The sequence below is a fragment of the Schistocerca americana genome, chromosome 7 (genome assembly GCF_021461395.2).
Source record: "Schistocerca americana isolate TAMUIC-IGC-003095 chromosome 7, iqSchAmer2.1, whole genome shotgun sequence".
Lineage (NCBI taxonomy): Eukaryota > Metazoa > Arthropoda > Insecta > Orthoptera > Acrididae > Schistocerca > Schistocerca americana.
The window spans coordinates 454,907,537-454,931,002 of record NC_060125.1 but is presented as its reverse complement, the minus strand read 5'-3'; the positions used below and the strand labels follow the sequence as shown (position 1 = coordinate 454,931,002).

The following is a 23,466-nucleotide window of genomic DNA, read 5'->3' as shown; positions in this document are numbered from 1 at the left end:
ATCACAGAAGGGTTGTTGATTTCATCGCTGGATACTATGACACAACTGATAAACGAATTTTTGTTACTCTTTTCGTACGATTCTCGCGCATGAGTATAGACCTAAAATTAAGACTGTAGATGCAGAAATAAAAATACTTTTTTTCACCGTTTCACTCTGCTTTTCACGACAATAACACTTACGCCAATGTAATTACGCTTCAATATATATACAACAACTAGAAATGTGTATTGGTAGTTTATAATCTATCATTTACGTAATCATTTATGACACTGGAGTGCCCAACGAGCTTGCGGGCGCACTACTGCCAACTCACGCATGAAGTTTATTCGGTGATTTTCGTTTTTGTTAATCAGGTGAAACACCTCTATTAGTCTGAATACAATTCATGAGCCACACAGCATGGATACATATAATGGATGAGATCTAAACGTAATGTAAGCGAACATGTTCGTCTGTTACAGAACAGGAACTTATTTCTGTACCTTATTGCACAGGACATGGGTTCCAGTGCTGAATGTGTGGTGCTGTTGCTGCTGACAGCTCTGGTGGCGGACGAGGTTCAGGCAGTCACCCGCCAGGACGTGCGTGACTTCTTGGGTAACCGCGCTTTTATGAGTAGTTTATTTTCCTGTCTCATGAATTACGGGCGATGCAGCTACATCACACAGAAAATAAAAGGTAAAGGTATACCCAACTGGTAGATTTGTAGATTGATCCGCAATACATCGCACGCACACGCGCACTAGCATGAAAATATAAGTATCACAAGCAGTCCATCAGCTTCGCCTGTACCAAGAAACATCGACGTCTAGTTTTTGTATCAGTTGCCGGAGAGTAGCTCACGGCATATAGACAGTTTTTGCATTATACACTGTTGTCCAAATTAAAGCAACAAACGGATATTTTGTAAGGTCACGTTTATTTTGCTACAAACCAGCATAAAGAGGTGATAGTAAAGTGGAAATAATGTAGAGAATACAGAACGTAAACAACTGCAACATGCATAGAGGTACACAATCACGTTCCTCGTTTTTTCCAACTTGTCAGATTTGCACACACGTTCTGACATCTGGTTAATGTGTTGTTCAGTATGGGGTGTGACCATCTAATAACGACGTGGTGTACTGGAAACGATGTCTTCAGTCTCGTGTTGAGGCAATAACGCCCGTTCTCACTTCAGAGCAGCTCGCAACTCGTGGAGAGTGGTTGGTGGATGGTGATGTGGTGCAACCCGTCTCCCAAGCGCATCCCGATTCAAATCGGGAGAGCGAGCAGGCCACGCCGTACGTCAAATATGTCCAGTTTCCAAGGAAACATCAAACACCCGTGCTTTATGTGGTCGAGCATTATCTTTCATCAGTGCGAAGTCTGGGCTCACAGCTCCTCGCAACAACCACACGTTACGTTCCAAGATCTCGTCACTATGCCTGACAGCAGTTAAACCTTGCTGATTCACCCATACAATTTCATAAAGAGATGTTCGACTGGTCAACTTAATTCCTGCCCACACCATTACGGATCCTCCTCGATATCACTCTTTCCACAATGTTTGGGCCCGGAAATTGTGTTCCATGTTCATTCCAGACAAAATCTGGATTCATCTGTGTCAAGAATATTGGCCCACTGTTCGACCGTCCAGATGGCGTGTTGACGACTCCGCTCGAGACGTTCTCTTCAGTGAAGACGCGTCAGAAGTACACATACAGCACGTCTCCAACAATGAACACTACTCTGACGACGCCTTCTGTGCACCGTTTGCCTCGATGCAACACGTCCAGTGGAGGCTGCAAGGTCAGATGCCCGTTGCTGTGTAGTACTAAGGCGGTACCGTCGTGCCCTTACAGAAAAAACCGGTCCTCTCTTTTTATGTCACACGTGTCGGCCCTGCCCTGGTCTTTGGGGTACAGTTTCGGTCTTTATGAAATGCCGCCACGTCCGAGAAACAACATTACGATTCACATTAAGCCATCGGGCTTCCATTCTTCCTATGGCCCTCCACCGCAGGAAGTCTGGTAGGCGTGTTCTCTGTGCAATACTGCACCGTCTGTGGCTGTATACACGGCGATTGTGGATGTGGGACTACCCGGCAATCACTACCGCGTTTGAGAGATGCCCTGAAGCAACCGTTGGCGTGGTTGTCCGTTGACATGAATGCTACCTTCCGTGCAGAACACAATCGTACGGACATCTGTTCACAATTTGTGTGGTTATATCGTGAATTACATACCGGACGGGGAAATAGAAGTTTGTTGCTCTAATTTTGGACGCCAGTGTACATTATACTGTGAAGATTCTACCACAATGGATTAGCACAAATATTTAAGAATATGGAATTTTAAGCGGTAGATTCCTACAAAAAATGGCACGCCAAATTCACTGCAAGACATTCGCCACGTCCTGCCAGCCAATTCTGCAGAACGTAGGACGTTTTCACTGTTACGACATTCTCTCGCTTGGTTTACCAGTGATGCTTTCAATACTGTTAAAAGGCCAATGCGCTCCGTTTTGATGACGTCGCTGCATATCTTCATAGTGTCATCATTCTTGTATTACTTAGTTTACTGTACTTCCTGCTTACCGTTTGTGGGCAAGAAATAGCTCCACAGGTACTAAAATATTACTAATTGTAAATATGTACGCCCTGTATAGCGCAATTGTCCTGCTACCTGTATAATTACCGTTTCAAGAAAACAGTTCCAACATGACTATTGTACTGTGTTGTTAGGACCTCACTCTAGCTCAAGTACTGTTCCTGTTTGGCTTCCCTAAAGCAGACTGCTGGAATCAAGTAGTTTTACGGTCAACTATTTGCTTCTAAGCAAATGCTACCTCAGTGAATATTGCGTACCAGAACAGCTGTCAATAAATACCGTTACTACTCTGTTTTCGTGAAAGTAATCGACGTACAATATATGTTCCTCACAGAGTATGCTGATACAATAGCTCCGTATTAACAATTATATACAACCGCTCGCTCACAGAAAGATCCCTACCTAAAGACTGGAAAATTGCTCAAGTTACATCAATACCCTACATTAGCGCTGAATTACACGCCCATATCACTAACGGCGATTTGCGGTAGGGTTTTGGAAGATATAGTGTATTCGAACATTATGAAGTACCTCGAAGAAAACGATTTATTGACACAGTCAGCACGGATTCAGAAAATATTCTTGCGAAACACAACTAGCTCTTTATACTCACAAAGTAATGAGTGCTATCGACAGGGGATGTCAAACTGATTGCATATTTTTAGATTTCCAGAAGGCTTTAGACATCGTTCCTCACAAGTGTCTTCTAACCAAACTGCGTGCCTATGGAATATCGCCTCAGTTGTGCGGCTGGATTCGTGATTTCAGTCATAAATGTCACAGTTCGTAATAATAGACGGAAAGTCATCGAGTAAACCAGAAGTAATATCCCGCGTTCGCCAAGGAAGTGTTATAGGCCCTCTGTTGTTTCTGATCTATATTAACGACACAAGAGACAATCTGAGCAGCCGTCTTAGATTGTTTGCATATGATGCTGTCATTTACCGTCTCGTAAAGTCATCAGATGACCAAAACTAATTGCAAAATGATTTAGGTAAGATATCTGTATGGTGCGAAAAGTGGCAATTGGCCCTAAATAGAGAAAAGTGTGAAGGTATTCACATGAGTACTAAAAGAAATCCTCTAAATTTCCATTACGCGAGAAGTCACACGAATTTTAAGGCTGTAAATTCAACTAAATGCTTCAGGAATACAATTACAAATAACCTAAATTGGCATGATCACATAGATAATGTTGTGGGTAGACCAAACCAAAAACTGCGATTCATTGGTAGAAGGAGCAACCGGTCTACTAAAGAAACTGCTTACACCACGCTTGTCCACCCTCTTCTGGAGTATTGCTGTGCGGTGTGGGACCTGCATCAAGTGGGGCTGCCGAATCACATCGAGAAAGTACAAAGAAGTTCAGCTCGTTTTGTATTATCGCGAAATAGGGGAGATAGTGCCAGAGACATGATACGTAGATTGGAGTGGCAATCATCAAAACAAAAGCGTTTTTCGTTGCGACGAGATCTTCCCATGAAATTTCAGTCACCAGTTTTCTCCTCCGATTCCGAAAACATTCTGTTGGCACCCACCTGCATAGAGAGAAATGATCGTCACCATAAAATAAGAGAAATCGGGACTCGCACAGAAAAATTTAAGTGCCCGGTTTTCCCGTGCGCCGTTGGAAAGTGCAATATCAGAGAGACAAATCACAGGCCGTTCATTGAACCCTCTGCCAGAGTAATCACGTAGATGTAGGCGAACATTCATAAACAATCTTTCTTTAAATAGCAAATTGTACTGTTTTGCAGAGAAACACGCGCACTCAGTCAATCCCACGCACAATTACAGTTGCGTCCGACTTCTTGGACACTGAGGTGGTCAGCAATAAAACAGTAAAGTAGATCGCTCTGAATAAGTAACACTTTATTAATTACGGCAAAACTTATCTTTTCTCGCCAGGCTGGGCTGTAGCTATGAAACTACATACGCGGAAGTAGGGATCAGAACACACTAAATGATCTTCGATTACTGAGGGGGGAACTGATACAAGTTCAGAATGGACGTGCTGCTGCTTCAGTACAGTCACTAGAAAACAAAGTTCGCAGACACTTGTTGATACAATTCTGATAGCGCTAGCGCCTAGGTACACTTCAGAGGAGACGAAGTCTCTTCACTCCCCGGCGGTGGACGCAGGCTGCGTCACAGCTAGTAGCTAGCAGAACGACGTTATTGCGACACGAAGTTCCTGGAAGTGGGCAGGATGCGACCTCGAACAGAACTGCCTTCTTGGCCTCTGGTGATACTATTTCGGGCCAGAGGCGCGGAGGAAGCGCCTCGGAACTACGGGAGGGACGGCTTCGTCCTGGCATTTCATTGGCGCCTCGTGATACCGCTTTGCTGTGCAGTATCTCTTGCAGTGGTCCATACTTCTTGAGCCTCTCGCGATACCAGACAATACATTTACAAAGCCAGGGGAACATAAAATAAACAGTAAAGGATTCCAGTGGTAACGATAATAATCACAACAATAGATAAATGGCAGTCTGCGCCTGTACATATTAAGCCAGCCTATAGCAAAGGCTGAGCATTCTCTTGCAATATCACCTACGCTTTGAGAACAATTGACACTAATAGAATCTGGCGATCCGCTTCAATCCTGTATAAAAAAAATATCATTTGAACAACTCCTCTTACGAATGAACGGTGATTCCTTTGCACTTCTGAGTATGAGCAGAATGGTTACTACATCCATAAATGACGCGAGCTGGCATATTTTATCTCAACACTTCCACGACTATCTAATGTTTGGGGAAACTGACATGGCTAACGTCGGCTTAAAGTTGGTGAAAACATTAAACTTCCCATAGACTTTTATATCTCCATATACAGACCTTCCTAATATCACATCGCTGGTACCCAAATCAAAATAAACAGACATCTAGTGCACAGTGATATCAAAGCGGTTAGAATATTCTATCCTCCTGAGTTATACGAACACTTTAAATTTGCAAAGGTAATTTCAACCAGGTTAATGAAAACATTCTGATAGCCAAATTTGAAAGGCAGTGAACAGCTTATCAGTATTCGTGTGCTACAGTATACACAAAACTTTCCGATCACAGCTAGTTTTACAATCTTGCTGTAAATTAGCTTATATTACGCAGGGTTACTTATGAGAACAAACTTTAATTACGGATTTTTCTTTGTTGTCAGTTTACAGTTACATTAGTTAAAAACTGTACCTGAAATGCGAGTAATTAACTACTGCATATACAATGTCGTATGAAAATCGCAACACCAAAAAGTAATTAATGTTGGGTGATGAAATTTCGGAACACATTTGTTTGGGTAACACATTTAAGTGATTGACATTACAAGAGCACAGGTTAATGTAAGAGCGTGATAAGCCATTGCACATGTGAAATACTGGTACACTAATAACCGGTATAGCCTCCAGAATTTTAGTCCAACCGCGCAAACGTTCATGTGTTGTACGGGTGCCAGATGTCACTTTGTGGGATGGAGTTCCATGCCTATTGAACTTGGTCAGTCACTCAAAAAATGGTTCAAATGGCTCTGAGCGCTATGGGACTTAACATCTGAGGTCATCAATTCCCTTGAACTTAGAACTACTTAAACCTAACTAACCTAAGGACAGCACACACATCCACGCCCGAGGCAGGATTCGAACCTGCGACCGTAGCAGTCGCGCGGTTCCAAACTGAAGCGCCTAGAACCACTCGGCCACACTGGCCGGCGTCAGTCATTATATGGACGGTTAATGTTGTTTGTGGATTACGCTGGAGTTGTCTTCCGATAACTTTCCATGTGTGTTTGACTGGAGACAGATCCGGTGATCGAGCAGGCCAAGGCAACTTGTCGACACACTGTAGAGCATGCCGGATTACAACAGCGGTATGTGTGGGAACATTATCCTTTCGGAAAACATCACTTGGAATGCTGCTCCACGAATGGCAACATATCAGACCGAATCACCACACTGACATACGAATTTACATTCAGGATGCGTGGCATAGCCGCGAGAATGTTCCCGCTGTCATACGAAATCGTACCCCAGGTCATAATTCCAGGGGTATGCCCAGTGTGTCTGGCACGCAGACATGTTAGGAGCAGGCTCTCAACTGGCCTTCTTCTGATCAACACATGGCCGCCACTGGCACAGAGGCAGGACCAGATTTCATCAGAAAACACAACAGACCTCCACCCTGCTCTCCAATGAGCTCTAGCCTGACACCAAAAAAGTCGCAAACGGGGTTGTCCGATGTCAGTGGAACGCACACTACAGGGCGCCTGTCCTTGAAGTATCCGACTTGTAACGGTTCATTGTGTCACTGTGGTGCCAACTGCTGCTCAGATTGCTGCTGCAGATTCAGTGTGTGATGCGTCAGACCCACATGCCGAATACGACGAGCTTCCCTCTCGGTAGTGCTACGTGGCCGTCTGGAGCCCGGTTTTCTTGCGACTGTACGTTCCCGTGATCAGTGCTGGTGGCCGTCATGTGCAGTGACAATTCCTGTCAAGTCTTTCTGCAATACCACAAATGGAAATTCTAGTTTCTCTTAGCCCTACTACGTGACCCAGGTCATACCCTGTGAGTTGTTGATAACTGTGTATTGGTCGCCTTTAAGGCATTCTTGACTAGTATTAACTCCCACGTCGAATCCCAAAGGTAACTAACTCTCACGACCGTTACAGTGTGTGTTTAAAACGAACCTGATTCGCTACTAGCGCCACTCTTATTCGTCATCTGTCGTTTTCAGACACAGACCTACCAACTTCTGTTAATGTTGCACAACTCCTTCTTTGTGTTAAGATTTGTTTCTGTCACCATCCAAGGTCCAATTTTTGTATCGCTCTCTTGTTCTGTTTTAGGAAACCAGCGAAGTACATTTTTGGCGACTGAAAATACAAATTTTGGGTGCGCTCTTCACTTTTGCTGTATCGGTTTTATTTCTGCCTTGTCACGTTAAATTTCCTATCAGTCCAACTCTAAAACGTGTCTGAACTAACACTGTGAGTTGGAACGATTAAAAACCTACCAATCATAGCAAAATTCAATGACAAAAAAATCGCAATATCGAAAAGTAATTAACGTATAGTAATGAAATTTCGGAATTTCGTTTGTCTCGGTAAGAAATTTCAGTGGTTGAAATTGTAAGATCATAGGTTAATGCAACTGCACGATAAGCCGCTGTAGATTCGAAATGCTGGTACATGAATAACCAGTGTAATAGTCAGAATGTTGAATGCAAGTATGTAGACGTGCATCCATTGTGTTGTACAGATGCCGGATGTTAGTTTCTGGGTTTGGAGTTCCCTGCCTGTTGCTGTTGGTCGACTACTGCAAGGACAGTTATAACTGGTTGTGGATTACGCTGGAGCTGTGGTCCGATGATGCCCATATGTGCCCGACTGGAGGCTGACGGGTGACCAAGCAGGCCAAGGCAACTTCTCGACACACTGCAGAGCGGGCTGGGTTAAAACAGCGGTATGTGGGTGAACGTTATCCTTTGGCAAAACATACTCTGGAATGCTGCTCATGAATGGCGACGTAAGAGACAGAATCACCGCACTGACGTACGAATTTACATTCAGAAGGCATGGCATAGCCACGAGAATGTTCCCGTTGGCATGCGAAATCGTACCCCAGGTCATATCTCGAGGCTTACGCCCAGTGTGTTAGGAATGCAGACAGGTTAGGAGCAGGCTGTCGACTGTCATTCTTTTGATCAACATACGGCCGCCATTGGCACAGAGGCAAAATCAGCTTTCATCAACAAACACAACAGACCTCCACCTTTCCATCCAATGGGTTGTCACTTGACACCACTGAACTCGCTAGTGGTGGTGATTTGGGGTCAGAACAATGCACGTTACAGAGCGTTTGGATCGGAGCTGTTCTTGAAGTAACCGACTTGTAAGAGTTGTGTCACTGTGGTGTCAACTGCTGACCAAATTATTGCTGCACTGCAATACGGTGCTCCAGAACCATGCCCCAAAATGATGGTCTCGCTTCCAATAGCGCCACGAGGCCGTCCTGAGCCTGGTCTTCCTGCAACCGTTCATTTTCGTGACCACCGCTGCCAGAAATCGTCTACAGTGGCTACATTTAAGCCAAATCTTACTGCAGTATCGCAGAACAAACATCCAGCTTCTGGTACCCCTATTTCACGACCTCGTTCAAACTCAGTGACGTGTTGGTGTCTTTGTCACCTTCAAGGCATTCTTGACCAACATCAACTCACCACGTCCAGTCTCAAAGGTAATCAACGCTCATGACCGTTACAGCGCGTATTTAAATCAGACGTGATTTTCACCCTCACAGTGGCGCTACTAGCTTCACTCTTACTCGACTGGCTCGAAATCTGATTAGTCGTGATCTTTCAGATGTAGAGACACGCCTACAAACATTCGTTTACGTCGCACAGCTTCTTCTTGATGTTGTGCTTTTTTCCGTCAATGTAAGTTATCAGCAATTTTGGTAAAAGGACCTAGACCGAACATCACTTTCGACATAAGCGAAATGCTGAATTATATAAAAAAATTTTCATAACACATACTCTTCTCCTTCGTTATTCGAAATTATAACAAAAGGAAGTTACATTAACGAGGCGAAATGCGTCGTATTACTGGATCAGTTATGCATTTAACACCAGAAAAACATCTGAAAATAATTTCCTGATGCCGGCCGAGCGGTTATAGGCGTTTCAGTCCGAATCCACGCGGCTGCTACGGTCGCACGTTCGAATTCTGCCTCGGGCATGAATGTGTGTGATGCCCTTAGGTTAGTTAGGTTTAAGTAGTTCTACGTGTGGTTGACTGACGACCTCAGCTGTTAAGTCCCATACTGCTTAGAGCAATTTCAACCATTTTGATTTCCTGATGCTGTGTTATTAACGAGAGGACTGGGACATTTTTGTTTAGAGCGACTGTTGCTTGCACACGAAGAAATTGAGAAAAAGAAGCAATCTTAAACAGTTGTCTGCAAATGATCTGGGGCATCTAACATGGCGGCGCCGACTTTAAAGCGACTTAGTCTAATTCTTTAGCGCCATCGCCCCTTATTACGAGGGTTTCCCAGAAATCAAATCACCGCATATCTTTTCGCAGCTAAAAAACATGCTACGAATGCGAAACGTTACGTATGTATTATTTGAAGTCTTCTGAATAAGCGCGCCAAATTTCCGTTACTTCCGACAGATAACGTAGCTGCAGGACAGTTTCAAAATGGCGTCTGTAGGTGATGTACATTACAAGCAACGTGCCGTCATTGAATTTCTCTTTGCAGAGAAAGAAACTATGGGGAATATTCAAAAACACTTTTGAAAACTCTATGGAGCGTATACTGTAGACAGAAGTATAGTTAGTCATTGGGCACGAAGGGTGAGGTCATCAGAAGACTGCTCGGCGGTGCTCCACGATTTGCAGCGATCAGGGAGAACATCCACGGCTGTGACAACTGTCATGTTGCAGGAAGCTGATGTTGTCATTCGCCATTAAAAGATGCTGTTCGTGGAAGACATTTTGAGAACGATCAGGGGGTGATTCACACAGTGAAGCGTTGGCTTCGCCAGCAGCCAAGGACTGGTACCGACAGGGCATACACGCCATTTCTTTGCGCTGAAGGAAGGCCATAGACCCGCGCGGGATTAGCCGAGCGGTCTGGGCGCTGGGGCGCTGCAGTCATGGACTGCGCGGCTGATCCCGGCGAGATTCGAGTCCTCCCTCGGGCATGGGTGTCTGTGTTTGTCCTTAGGATAATTTAGGTTTAATAGTGTGTAAGCTTAGGGACGTACCCGTGGTCTAGGGGTAGCGTCTTTGATTCATAATGTAAACGTCTTCGGTCCCGGGATCTATACCTGCCACTGCCTAAATTTTGATAAATAATCAGCATTGGCGGCCGAAGACTTCCGGCATAAGAAGTCAGCCTCATTCTGCCAACGGCCTTGTCAAAGAGGGCGGAGGAGCGGATAGAGGTTCAGGGCACTGTCTTGTCCTAGGGGTGGGAAATTGCCCCTAAAGGCGGAAGAATCAGCAATAACCAACGGCATGAGGTTGCAGAAGGCAATGGAAACCACTGCATTAAAGATACGTAACGTGTATCCACAGGACATGTGGCCTGTAACTGAAGAAGTGTCATGATGATCTCTCCATTGGTAAAAGATTCCGGAGTAGTCCCACATTCGGATCTCCGGGAGGGGACTGCCAAGGGGGAGGTTACCATGAGAAAAAGATTGAATAATCAACGAAAGGATAACGTTCTACGAGTCGGGGCGTAGAATGTCAGAAGCTTGAACGTGGTAGGGAAACTAGAAAATCTGAAAAGGGAAATGCAAAGGCTCAATCTAGATATAGTAGTGGTCAGTGAAGTGAAGTGGAAGGAAGTCAAAGATTTCTGGTCAGATGTGTATCAGGTAATATCAGCAGCAGCAGAAAATGGTATAACAGGTGTAGGATTCGTTATGAATAGGAAGGTAGGGCAGAGGGTGTGTTACTGTGAACAGTTCAGTGACCGGGTTGTTCTAATCAGAATCGACAGCAGACCAACACCGACATCAATAGTTCAGGTATACATGCCGACGTCGCAAGCTGAAGATGAACAGATAGAGAAAGTGTATGAGGATATTGAAAGGGTAATGCAGTATGTAAAGGGGGACGAAAATCTGATAGTCATGGGCGACTGGAATGCAGTTGTAGGGGAAGGAGTAGAAGAAAAGGTTACAGGAGAATATGGGTTTGGGACAAGGAATGAAAGAGGAGAAAGACTAATTGAGTTCTGTAACAAGTTTCAGCTAGTAATAGCAAATACCCTGTTCAAGAATCACAACAGGAGGAGGTATACTTGGAAGGCTTGGAGATACGGGAAGATTTCAATTAGATTACGTCATGGTCAGACAGAGATTCCGAAATCAGATACTGGATTGTAAGGCGTACCCAGGATCAGATATAGACTCAGATCAAAATATAGTAGTGATGAAGAGTAGGCTGAAGTTCAAGACATTAGTCAGGAAGAATCAATACGCAAAGAAGTGGGATATGGAAGTACTAAGGAATGACGAGATACGTTTGAAGTTCTCTAACGCTATAGATACAGCAATAAGGAATAGCGCAGTAGGCAGTACAGTTGAAGAGGAATGTACATCTCTAAGAATGGCCATCACAGAAGTTGGGAAGGAAAACATAGGTACAAAGAAGGTAGCTGCGAAGAAACCATGGGTAACAGAAGAAATACTTCAGTTGATTGATGAAAGAAGGAAGTACAAACATGTTCCGGGAAAATCAGGAATACAGAAATACAAGTCGCTGAGGAATGAAATAAATAGGAAGTGCAGGGAAGCTAAGACGAAATGGCTGCAGGAAAAATGTGAAGACATTCTAAAAAATATGATTGTCGGAAGACAGACTCAGCATACAGGAAAGTCAAAACAACCTTTGGTGACATTAAAAGCAACGGTGGTAACATTAAGACTGCAACGGGAATTCCACTGTTAATTGTAGAGGAGAGAGCGGATAGGTGGAAAGAATACATTGAAAGCCTGTATGAGGATGAAGATTTGTCTGATGTGATAGAAGAAGAAACAGGAGTCGATTTAGAAGAGCTAGGGGATCCAGTATTAGAATCGGAATCTAAAAAAGCTTTGGAGGACTTACGGTCAAATAAGGCAGAAGGGATAGATAACATTCCATCAGAATTTCTAAAATCAATGGGGGAAGTGACAACAAAACGACTATTCACGTTGGTGTGTAGAATATATGAGTCTGGCGACATACCATCTGACTTTCGGTAAAGCATCATCCACACAATTCCGAAGACGGCAAGAGCTGACAAGTGCGAGAATTATCGCACAATAAGTTTAACAGCTCATGCATCGAAGCTGCTTACAAGAATAATATACAGAAGAATGGCAAAGAAAATTGAGAATGCGCTAGGTGACGATCAGTTTGGCTTTAGGAAAAGTAAAGGGACGAGAGAGGCAATTCTGACGTTACGGCTAATAATGGAAGCAAGGCTAAAGAAAAATCAAGACACTTTCATAGGATTTGTCGACCTGAAAAAAGCGTTCGACAATATAAAATGGTGCAAGCTGTTCGAAATTCTGAAAAAAGTAGGGGTAATCTGTACATCGAGGAAGCAATGATGGAAATAAAAGAAAGTTTCAGGAGTGGAATTAAAATACAAGGTGAAAGGATATCAGTGATACGATTCGCTGATGACATTGCTATCCTGAGTGAAAATGAAGAAGAATTAAATGATCTGCTGAACGGAATGGACAGTCTAATGAGTACACAGTATGGTTTGAGAGTAAATCGGAGAAAGACGAAGGTAATGAGAAGGAGTAGAAATGAGAACAGCGAGAAACTTAACATCAGGATTGATGGTCACGAAGTCAATGAAGTTAAGGAATTCTGCTACCTAGGCAGTAAAATAACCAATGACGGACGGAGCAAGGAGGACATCAAAAGCAGACTCGCTATGGCAAAAAAGGCATTTCTGGCCAAGAGAAGTCTACTAATATCAAATACCGGCCTTAATTTGAGGAAGAAATTTCTGAGGATGTACGTCTGGAGTACAGCATTGTATGGTAGTGAAACATGGACAGTCGGAAAACCGGAATAGAACAGAATCGAAGCATTTGAGATGTGGTGCTATAGACGAATGTTGAAAATTGGGTGGACTGATAAGGTAAGGAATGAGGAGGTTCTATGCAGAATCGGAGAGGAAAATAATATGTGGAAAACACTGATAAGGAGAAGGGACAGGATGATAGGACATCTGCTAAGACATGAGGGAATGACTTCCATGGTACTAGAGGCAGCTGTAGAGGGCAAAAACTGTAGGGGAATACGTCAATCAAATAATTGAGGACGTAGGTTGCAAGCGCTACTCTGAGATGAAGAGGTTAGCACAGGAAAGGAATTCGTGGCGGGCCGCATCAAACCAGTCAGTAGACCGATGACCAAAAAAAAAAAAAAAAAGGTTAGGGATTGATGACCTTAGCAGTTAAGTCCCATAAGATTTCACACACATTTGACCATTCATTTTTTAAAGGCCATAGAACGGGATGGGGATTAAGTGGAAAAACAGGGTGTGTAGATAAAACACCATCCTTTCGAGTGTGTAATTCTCATTAAGCCCAATAAAGAATTCTTGATGAAAAAATGCGGTGCATTACTTTCTGGGCCACCCTCGTATATCTCTGTGGTTCTACATCTTCCTCTGTGGAAATTCTAAAAATTTTCATGATGACCTCTGGGCCCCAACTCCGTCGTTGATTAACAATGACTGCTAGCTAATATGACTATGTACCGTCCTGAAAAGTAATTAAATCCGCTGAAAATTTATTGAGCTCAAAGTAAAACTTCGTAACACTTCCGGCAGCAACAAACGCTATAAGTCACCTCTGACAGGTTAAACGGATGGGATGCAGTGAGGTACTTCATAGGCCACACACGCAACTGTTATTAACGACAGTGTACACCCACACATTTATTATTTTAGCTGGTGGGGCATCAGTTAACTCAAATTTTTTACTGTACAGTAGTTGGTATGCCCATACAATCAGAAATGTAACTCCAGTTTCGTTGTGAATCACATCAATCCTCACAAAATCCTAATATTTTTCGAGATAGAGTAACTGCTGTCTGCAATTAAACTTTCTTGCATTGTATTCTTCTCTTCTGTCTTCTATATTCCGTCTGCGACGACTTCAGTTTCTTCTGCTATCTTCTGGCCTCCTCTTCTTTCTCGTAACGTACTGCTCTGCATCGAATGCTTTAGAAACCTGATGTTCTGCCAAAAATATTATTACCTCATTACAGTAATGCCATTACACCCTTTCTGATAGTTTTCCATAACTGCTAAAATGTAACACCTACACATAATCCTACCTCTCTCTGCTTCTGCTTCACACGTCACAGTCCATAACACTACTCAAAGAACCTCTTCTCCCTACCATTACGGGAAACATACTTTCCTGAACGCGTTTCCATTAACATTTCTCTCACTAGACTCCCTCAACTGTCTTCCTCTGAGTTTTAATAACATATCTAGGGTATTAATAAACCGCTCCATCTGTATATAGTCCTTTATTGAAGGTCGTCTGCAGTTTAATTACATGATAATTTTTATTCTACTGGCTCTTAGCACTACTTTTACATGAAGCACAAAAAGTGACATTACATAAAACGTAACAACAAAACATACATTTACAGATAATGTACAATCCGTATAGTAAAAAATCGGTAAAACATCTGTCATAAGAAATCAGAATTACAATCATGGACAATAGATGAATAGGGTACTATTCAAATCGATCTTACAGAGGAGAAAAAGTCTGTTACAGTATGGGAAGATAAATTTTGCCTTATGCAATACACGTTTTTTCTGTTTTCCTTCAACCAGATATGTTTCAGCACTTTTTGTGGTATCTTCAGTGGGCTATCTTTTTATTTAAAAAAATAAAAATAAATTAATAGAAATAAATATAATAAAAAATACAAAATAATAAATAAATTAATTAAATAAGGCACTGGAGATAGCACAAAAACTGCTGAAACATGTCTGGGTGAAAGAAAACAGAAAAAAGGTGTCTTGCATAAGACGGAAGTTCTCTTCCTATTTCGTAGCAAGCACGGAGATTTCAAGAAGAACTGCAACACCACAAGATGACAATCTGTTACAGTACCTTGTAGCGGACAGCTTCCTCAGTTCCTTCCAGCATCACATGTGCGTCATTTCATTTTCCGTACACAACGAGAAGAAAACTTTTAGTATGACCAGTGCTGATGATATTTCATCATTTGCTATCTTATTACTTTTTATGTACGTATGTTCTTATTACTTCTTATATAAGTGTGTTCTTCATGTTTAGTGATAAAATTTCTGCCGATTTGTCCCATACATCATGTGTCTCCCCTAAGAGTCGTCAGGAACATTTTCGCTGATGTTTCGGCAGATATCTATATTTAGTTTCTGCTCTGTGTAGCTGGAATAAGCCCAGGCACTTACTACTCGTCAGGTCTTTCATGCGACGCGTGATGTCAACATAAAGCGTCGGTATTTCCCATTCCAAACAATTTGTAAATCGGAATTTTGCGGGTCCATTCTATAGAATGGTCCCAGATTAATCGAGTGCGATATTCGTTTTATCGACATGTATTAACAGATGCAAACAGCGGTCTGGACTGCGACTGAGCAGCGCTTCTGCGTTACAGTGGCACTCCGAGCGGGCCAGTGCGGTGCTGTCCCTGCTGGAATACTGGTTGATCTTCGAGCTTTACTGTCCCTGTTAATACATACAAATGTCGCACTAGACTAATTTCGGACCACTCTAACGTAAAATTCGAATTCCAACTCAAAAATAATTTTGCTTGTCATGGCGAGCAATTCGACGCTTTCTGTCGACGCTAGATGTCACACGAATGACGCGAAGGGCACTAATTGTTTGATCTGCCACCAAATACACAATGCAAAAACAAAACTGCAAATATCTGCTGAAACACCAGAGAAAATTCAGCTAGTGACTCTTAGGAGAGGAATTATGTATACGTCATAATTTCTTTTGCGTAACGGCCTTTGAAGAACCACGGGCAGCCTCCCAGAACCTTTCCATCATCCCTTTTCTCTTCCACTCTTCTTCCAAGATTTGCAGAATCTTCTTCTCTTCTTTGTTATGCTAGTGGCTATCCTTTCCCTGTATCCTTCTCTGACACCGATATCTGGCATATTGGTCGGTAAGTACTTGCTTCTCTAATTTTTGTTCTTTTTCACATTAATCCCAAATTCGTCCAACGCTTACTAGATTCCACAACACAATTGGATCCTGCATTTCCTCTTACCCTTCCTGTTGTTGCCCTACCATTTTCGTCGTCATATCCATATTCATCCTGATCATATATCCCTAGATCTTCGTAGCTACCCCTCACCATCACTTTTGTGTTTCATATTTTCCTGAGTGTTTTTCTCTTCTTTCTCTAATCGTTCTGATTTATTTATTCTTATTGTTATCGTCCCAACTGTATCTAGTACCACACTCCTCACAATTGTATTTTAGTGTCCGATTTTGCGGTTGTAGATATATTCTTCTCACTGTATACCTCAAACAGAAGGCTGACTTCTTCTTCTTCTTCTTCTTCTTCATCATCATTTCTGTTATTCCCTCTTTCCTACCGTCTTTTTCCTGTCGCTACCAGGAGAAACAAAACTGGTGTTCTACGGATCGGGGCATGGAATGTCAGATCCCTTAATCGGGCATGTCAGTTAGAAAATTTCAAAACGGAAACAGATAGGTTATATTTAGATATAGTGGGAAGTAGTGACGTTGGATGGCAGGAGGAAAAAGACTTCTGGTGGGCGGCTTTCAGGATTATAAATACAAAAGCAAATATCGGTAATGCAGGAGTGAGTTTAATAATGAATAAAAAAGTAGCAACGCGGATAAGCTACTACGAACAGCATAGTGACCGCATTGTTGTAGCCAAGATAGACACGAAGCCAACACCTACCACAGTAGCACAAGTTTATATTCCAACTAGCTCCGCAGATGATGAAGAGACTGAGGAATTGTGTTATGCGACAAAAGAAATTTCATATAATTAAGGGAGCCGAAAATTTATTGGTCGTGGGGGACTGGAAGGCGATTGTAGGGAAAGGAAGAGAAGGAAAAGTGGTAGGTGAATATGGACTTGGGGTAAGGAATGAAAGAGGGAGCCGCCTCGTAGAATTTTACACAGAGCATAACCTAATCATAGCTTACACTTAGTTATAGAATCATGAAACACGGCTGCATACGTGGAAGAGGTCTGGAGAAACGGGAAGGTTTCAGATAGATGATATAATGGTAAGACAGGGATTTAGGAACAGGCTTTACATTATAAGACATTTTCAGGGGCAGATGCGGACTCTGACAACAATTTATTGCTTATAAACTGTAGATTAAAACTGAGGAAACTACAAAAAGGTAGGAATTTAAGGAGATGTGACATGGATAGACTGGAAGAACCAGAGGTTGTAAAGAGTTTCAAAAAAAGTATTAGGGAACGATTGACAAGAACAGGGGAAAAAAATTCAGTGTAAGAATGGGTCGCTTTGAGAGATGAAATAGTGAAGGCAGCAGAGGATCAAGTAGGTAAAAAGACGAGGCTAGTAGAAATCCTTGGGTAACAGAAGAGGCAGTGAATTTAATTGATGAAAAGAGAAAACATAAAACTGCAGTTATGAAACAGCGAATAGGGATACAAACGTCTCAAAAATGAGATCGATAGGAAGTGCAACAAAGCTAAGCAGGGATGGCAAGAGGACAAATGTAAGGATGCAGAAGGATGTATCACTAGGGATAAGGTAGATACCGCCTACAGGAAAATCAAAGCGACCTTTGAAGGAAAGAGAACCACATGTATGAATATCAAGACATGAGATGGAAAACCCGTCCGAAGCAAAGAAGGGAAAGTACAAAAGTGAAAGGTGTATATAGAGATTCTATACAAGGACAATGTACTTGAGGGCAATATTATGGGAATGGAAGAGCACGCAGGTGAAGATGAAATGGGAGATATGAAACCGCGTGAAAAATTTGGCAGAACATTGAAAGACGTAAGTCGAAACAAGGCTCCGGGAATAGACAACATTCCATTCGAACTACTGAAAGCCTTGGAAGAGCCAGCCATAACAAAACTCTTCCATCTGGTAAGCAAGACGTATGAGACAGACGAAATACCCTCAGACTTCAAGAAGAATATAATAGTTCCAATCCCAAAGAAAGCAAGTGTTGACAAATGTGAAAATTACCGAACTATCAGTTTAGTAGGTCACGGTTGCAAAGTACTAACACGAATTCTTCACAGACGATTGGAAAAATTGCTAGAATCTGACCTCTGGGAAGATCAGTTTGGATTCCATAGAAGTGTTGGAACAAGCGAGGCAATACTGACCCTACAACCTATCTTAGAAGACAGTTAAGGAAAGGCGAACCTACGTTTCTAGCATTTGTAGACTTAGAGAAAGCTTTTTACGATGATGACTCTTTCAAATTCTGAAGGTGACAGAGGTAAAATACAGGGAGGAAAGGCTATTTACAATTTCTACAGGAAACGGTTACGACAGTCGAGGGGCATGAAAGGGAAGCAGTGGTTGAGAAGGGATAGAGACAGGGTTATATCATATCCCCGATGCTATTCAGTCTGTTTACTGAGCTAGCAGCAAAGTAAATTGTGAGTGAGAGATAACAAAGGACGTGGAAGAACAGTTGAACGGAATGGACAGTGTCTTGCAATGAGAATATAAGATGAACATCAACGAGAGGAAAACGAGGATAATGGAATATAATCGAATTAAAATCAGGTGATGCCGAGGGTATTAAATTAGGAAATAATATACTTAAAGTAGTAAATGAGTTTCGCTATTTGGGGAGTAAAATAACTGCTGAAGGTCGAAGTAGAGAGCATGTAAAATGTAGACTGACTACGACAAGGAGAGGGTTTTTGAAGAAGAGAAATTTGTTAACATCGAGTATAGATTTAAGTGTCAGGAAGTTTTTTCTGAAAGTGTTTGTATGGAGCGTAGCCATGTATGGAAGAAAGATATGGACGAAAAACAGTTTAGAAAAGAAGAGAATACAAGCTTTCGAAATGTGGTACTACAGAAGATTAAATGGGTAGATCACGTAACTAATGAGGAGGTACTGCATAGGATCGGGGAGAAGAGGAATTTGTGACACGACTAGGAGAAGGGGTCGGTTGGTAGGACACGTCCTGAGGTATCAAGGGATCACCAATTTAGTACTGGAGGGAAGCATGGAGGTTAAAAATCGTAGAGGGAGACCAAGAGATGAATACAGCATTCAGATTCAGAATGATGTAGGTTGCAATAGTTATTCGGAGATGAAGAGGCTTGCACAGGGTACAGTAGCATGGAGAGCTGTCGAATTTTGTCACGTGTCTTCTTCCGTCTAACTTACCATCGAAAAGTCGTCCGCGAGAGGAAGGCATTCCACTTGGATCTAACTGCCCTTTTGTCCCTCAAGTACCTCTGTGATATTCGCGTTTGTTTCATTTATAGTTCTTGGCTCTCATCACTTCATCTATCGTTATGATGAACGTAACTGGTGTCATTTAATGAATGTAACTCCATCTTCTGGTGGATAGCAATCGCTGTTATATATGTTTATTTCTAGGCAACGAGTTTTGACGTTACACTATATCATCTTCAAGCCAAAACTTCTCCGATCCAGTTACCTTCGTGTTACAAATATAGCAGTGCCTTTAACTGGTCTCGCAATAGCTGTTAGGGGCATACGCATTGAACATTGAACATAGTTGCTGAATGTTGTCCTATGAGCACGTATGCACGTAGTAGCTATTACGAGACCAGTTAAAGGCACTCCTATATTTGAAACACAAAGGTTACTGGATTGGAGCAGATTTGGCCTGAAGATGACGTAGTGTAACGTCGAAACTGGTTGTCTAGAAATAAACCTATATAACGGCGATTCGTATTGTTTTTATAACTGTTGTCAATCCGTCTTCTTGTTGTACGCGCGGGTCTTAATCTCAGACACTTCCGATAGTGCTTCTCTGAATGTTACTTACCATTGGATTCATGTCTGTCAGCATTTCTGTTACTAATTCTCATTTAGTGCTGTCTTGTCCTCTGTTTCACACGATCCTTCCAAGAATCTCTTTTGAAGGAGCCCTCTTGAAGTCTGTAAGATTATGACTGTCTTTTTGATCTCTAAATCCCTATGCTCCATCAGTGGTTTCACGGCATATTTCTGTTCCACACATCCTCTTCTCTTCCTAAATTGCTCTGAAAGATACCAACTCCATTTTCCATGTGTTCTTCTCGTCTCCACTGGAATTTCGACAGCACCCTGAAATCCAACTTCTACTAGCAATGATCCTCTGGAATTGTTTGCATCCCTTTGGACACCCTTCTTATCAGATTCGTCCGCGGTCTAGGTAACTTCTTTGTTCTCCAAATCTGGTACTTGGCGTTGGTCATTTTGTCCACCGCCTTGTCGCCTCCCCACTTTATTATGGCGGCTGTTTTTCCATCTTCCACCATGGTCTTATTATTCGTCACTTATCCCCTGTGCGACCTCGGCCCTGGTTGAAAGTCGTGACTGTCTTTTGTGCCCTTTCGCAATTGTAGCTCGTCTTCAGCTGCTTCGCAGTTAACAGATACCACAGTTTTCCACTCCAGAAAACGAATACCTATAATGTCACTGCTTAATGTTTTTCATTGTTAAATCGTTCTTCTGGGAGCTAATATTTCTGTTCACCTACCTCTTTTTGAGTAACTATCACTTCCTGAAGTGTATAGTTTCATAGCGGTCAAAGCCTTTGTTCGTGTGTTGCAGACAACACACACAACGCGTTGCATGGTCGGTGCCGCGGCTGCTCGCGTGACGAGCGGAACCTCATGATGTGGGCCATCAAGATGGCGCGCCGCAGTTACCCGAAAGAGTTCCGGAAGGTGTGGCGCCGATACTACTAGTGGGTAGTACCTCGTACGAAGATGACACAATCAATACTAATTATTATCTCGTGTTACCTGAGAGACCAAAGTTACCGCCTTATGCGTCTACAGTGACGGAGATGGAAAGCGTTACAGCATAAAGAGCCTTCCCAAAATTTGTCAAAATTTGCAGAGGACCCTCGTACAAGACTAATAAAAGATTAAAGATTCATTTCTTTCGAAAATGATTGTCTTTAACGTCAGCATGATGTGTGACACCACTAGCACGAATACACTCTTTTCGTGTTGTGTCATAGAAGCAAATAGCGTCCGAATTTCATCTCGAATTTATGCCTTGCCTGAATTAGACTCTGCGTCAGTTCATCAGTATTACAGATCAGAGTCTGGTATGAAAGTATACATCTTCCCATCGCATCTCAAACGCGCCCTACGGGTAATAAATCAGGGGCCTTGGTAGGTCAGCCAAGGACCCGTATGAAGTATTCCTGGTGTAAACTGCACTGCGAGGCCTTGTGCACTCGCCACAAAAGGTATGACGCGAGGATTTATCTTTCTCGCCAAGTAATGGCCAGCATTAGGCCTCCCTTTATCGACTGCCAGATCTGCTCTTCCTCACCATGAATCCAGGAGTCTACCATACCCGGAAGCACAGTTCCCAACTATCGCTGCTTCCTTTGACATTTCATGAGGTTGTAAACTGACACAGTGGAATCAATCTAACGGCCGCAAACAGGATCGAGACTCGTCGCTGAAGAGCAAAGAATGTCAGTAAGTGTTCCATTTGACGATAGCTTCACACATATAAGTCTCTATCATTTGTTGGCTGTGCTAAACAATGTTTACAGTCGATATTTCAACGCATCTTCCAGTAATGTCTGACGGCGGGTTCCTGGTGACACTCTGGTTGTAACCTTCGGCGGATATCACTCCTCTGTCTTTGAAAGCCAGTCCAGCAATTCTACGGTCTTCTCCTGATGTGGTTCATCTGGAATGGACTGTGGATGTCCACACCGTATTGGTGCACTCAGCTTATGTCGTCAGCACTCTGTCTGGAGTCATTACACAACAGCCAACTGTCTGTGCGACCTGTCACTTTGATGTTCCCATGTCTCTTGTGCCAATAATTGGAGCCTTCTCAAAGCCTGAAATTTGGCGATTAGTTGTGCACGTCCTCTGGGCGTGTTGTGTTGCAATCCTCAGCTGAAAAGTTTCTGTAACGTGGACATACCCTATGACCACCGTGGAGTCACACCATCCTTCAGCTGTAGGAAACGGTTTCAGCTGTCTTTAAAACTCTGAAAACAGTTGCGCAAAGGGTGAATGTCTATTGAACGTACCTCACAGGAATGAAAATACTATCGTATCTTCTTTGGTAGTGTTCACACAAGGTATTCATAATGTAACGCTTTCCTTTTCCGACAGCGTTGTTCTTGTAGAGCAAAAGCTTAGACACAAAACATGATGGGTGTTTTCTTATAACTGACTTATTTTGTTACATTTTTCGTTATTGTGGTCACTGATATACGGTGAAAGGAAAGGAGGACAAAAAAAAAACCACTGCCTGCTATCGTTGGACAAAAGCCGGATCTTTTCTTTCTTACATGTCTCTCTTGTTCAATGGACTTTCATCTACTTGTCAGTATCTGCTGCTGAAAGAACTTTTGTCACATTATTATAGATGAAAATGGTTTTCAGTCATATTAAATAATTCGTTACATTTATCACTGATAATAATGAAACGTAGTCTTAATTTGGCCCATCACCTAATGTTACCTTGTATAATTTACACATGGGCACAGAGGAAGTCAAAGCAAGCTGTCTTAATAACAGAATCCTTTCTTGTGTAGTGACTTTGTTGTGTTTGTGTATAAAACTGCACAGAAGTATACATTACATTGTAAGTGATATAGTACAGAACTAACTGATACAGAATGTAATGATCTTACGAGTGTGCCTTGTTCTTAGTGTACGCCATCTAATAACAGAATGAAATAAAATATATAGCATTTTGTCTACTTCCTTACGAACTATCATCAGTGTCTCAAGATCAACACAAATCACTGGTGAATATATTTTGTACTCACAAGGGATGTATCCCAGGCAGAAGACGATAACCTAAACATATTACTTTAAAAATACTCGTAAGTGTGTTCTACCATCCGTCAAGGTTATTAAAGTGTATAACTCTGTACACACGTATTCGCTGTTTGAAGCCTAACGTATCTAATGATATAGTTCTCTGAAGAAACAACAGGGTCTAACAGACCATTACGAACCGCAGATTCACAGTCATGAAATGGTTAATATTCACCAAAGAAGTAAGTACTTCCTTCAAACAACGTATGTTAACACATGAAATACAAACAGAGTCATATTTTCTAAAACTGAAGTTTCTGGGTTGTCGTACGTTCTTTCCTCAATAGTCAT

General features: G+C 42.4%; 1 protein-coding gene across 1 annotated transcript; it reads left to right on the top strand.

Annotated features, from left to right (window-relative positions):
• Positions 1–500: 500 nt before the first annotated feature.
• LOC124622307 lies at positions 501–23,033 on the top strand. Its single transcript, XM_047147981.1, has 2 exons — positions 501–681; positions 20,921–23,033. The coding sequence occupies exons 1-2, from the start codon at positions 501–503 to the stop codon at positions 21,055–21,057; spliced, it is 318 nt and encodes a 105-aa protein (XP_047003937.1). The 3' UTR covers positions 21,058–23,033.
• The last annotated feature ends 433 nt before the right edge of the window (positions 23,034–23,466 follow it).

What these genes read in the sequence shown, in the direction of transcription:
- LOC124622307 (XM_047147981.1), top strand. Translation starts at nt 501, where the DNA reads ATGGGTTCCAGTGCTGAATGTGTGGTGCTGTTGCTGCTGACAGCTCTG. An exon ending in CATCACACAGAAAATAAAAG is followed by an intron (nt 682 to 20,920) that starts GTAAAGGTATAC and finishes CGTGTGTTGCAG; the next exon opens with ACAACACACACAACGCGTTG.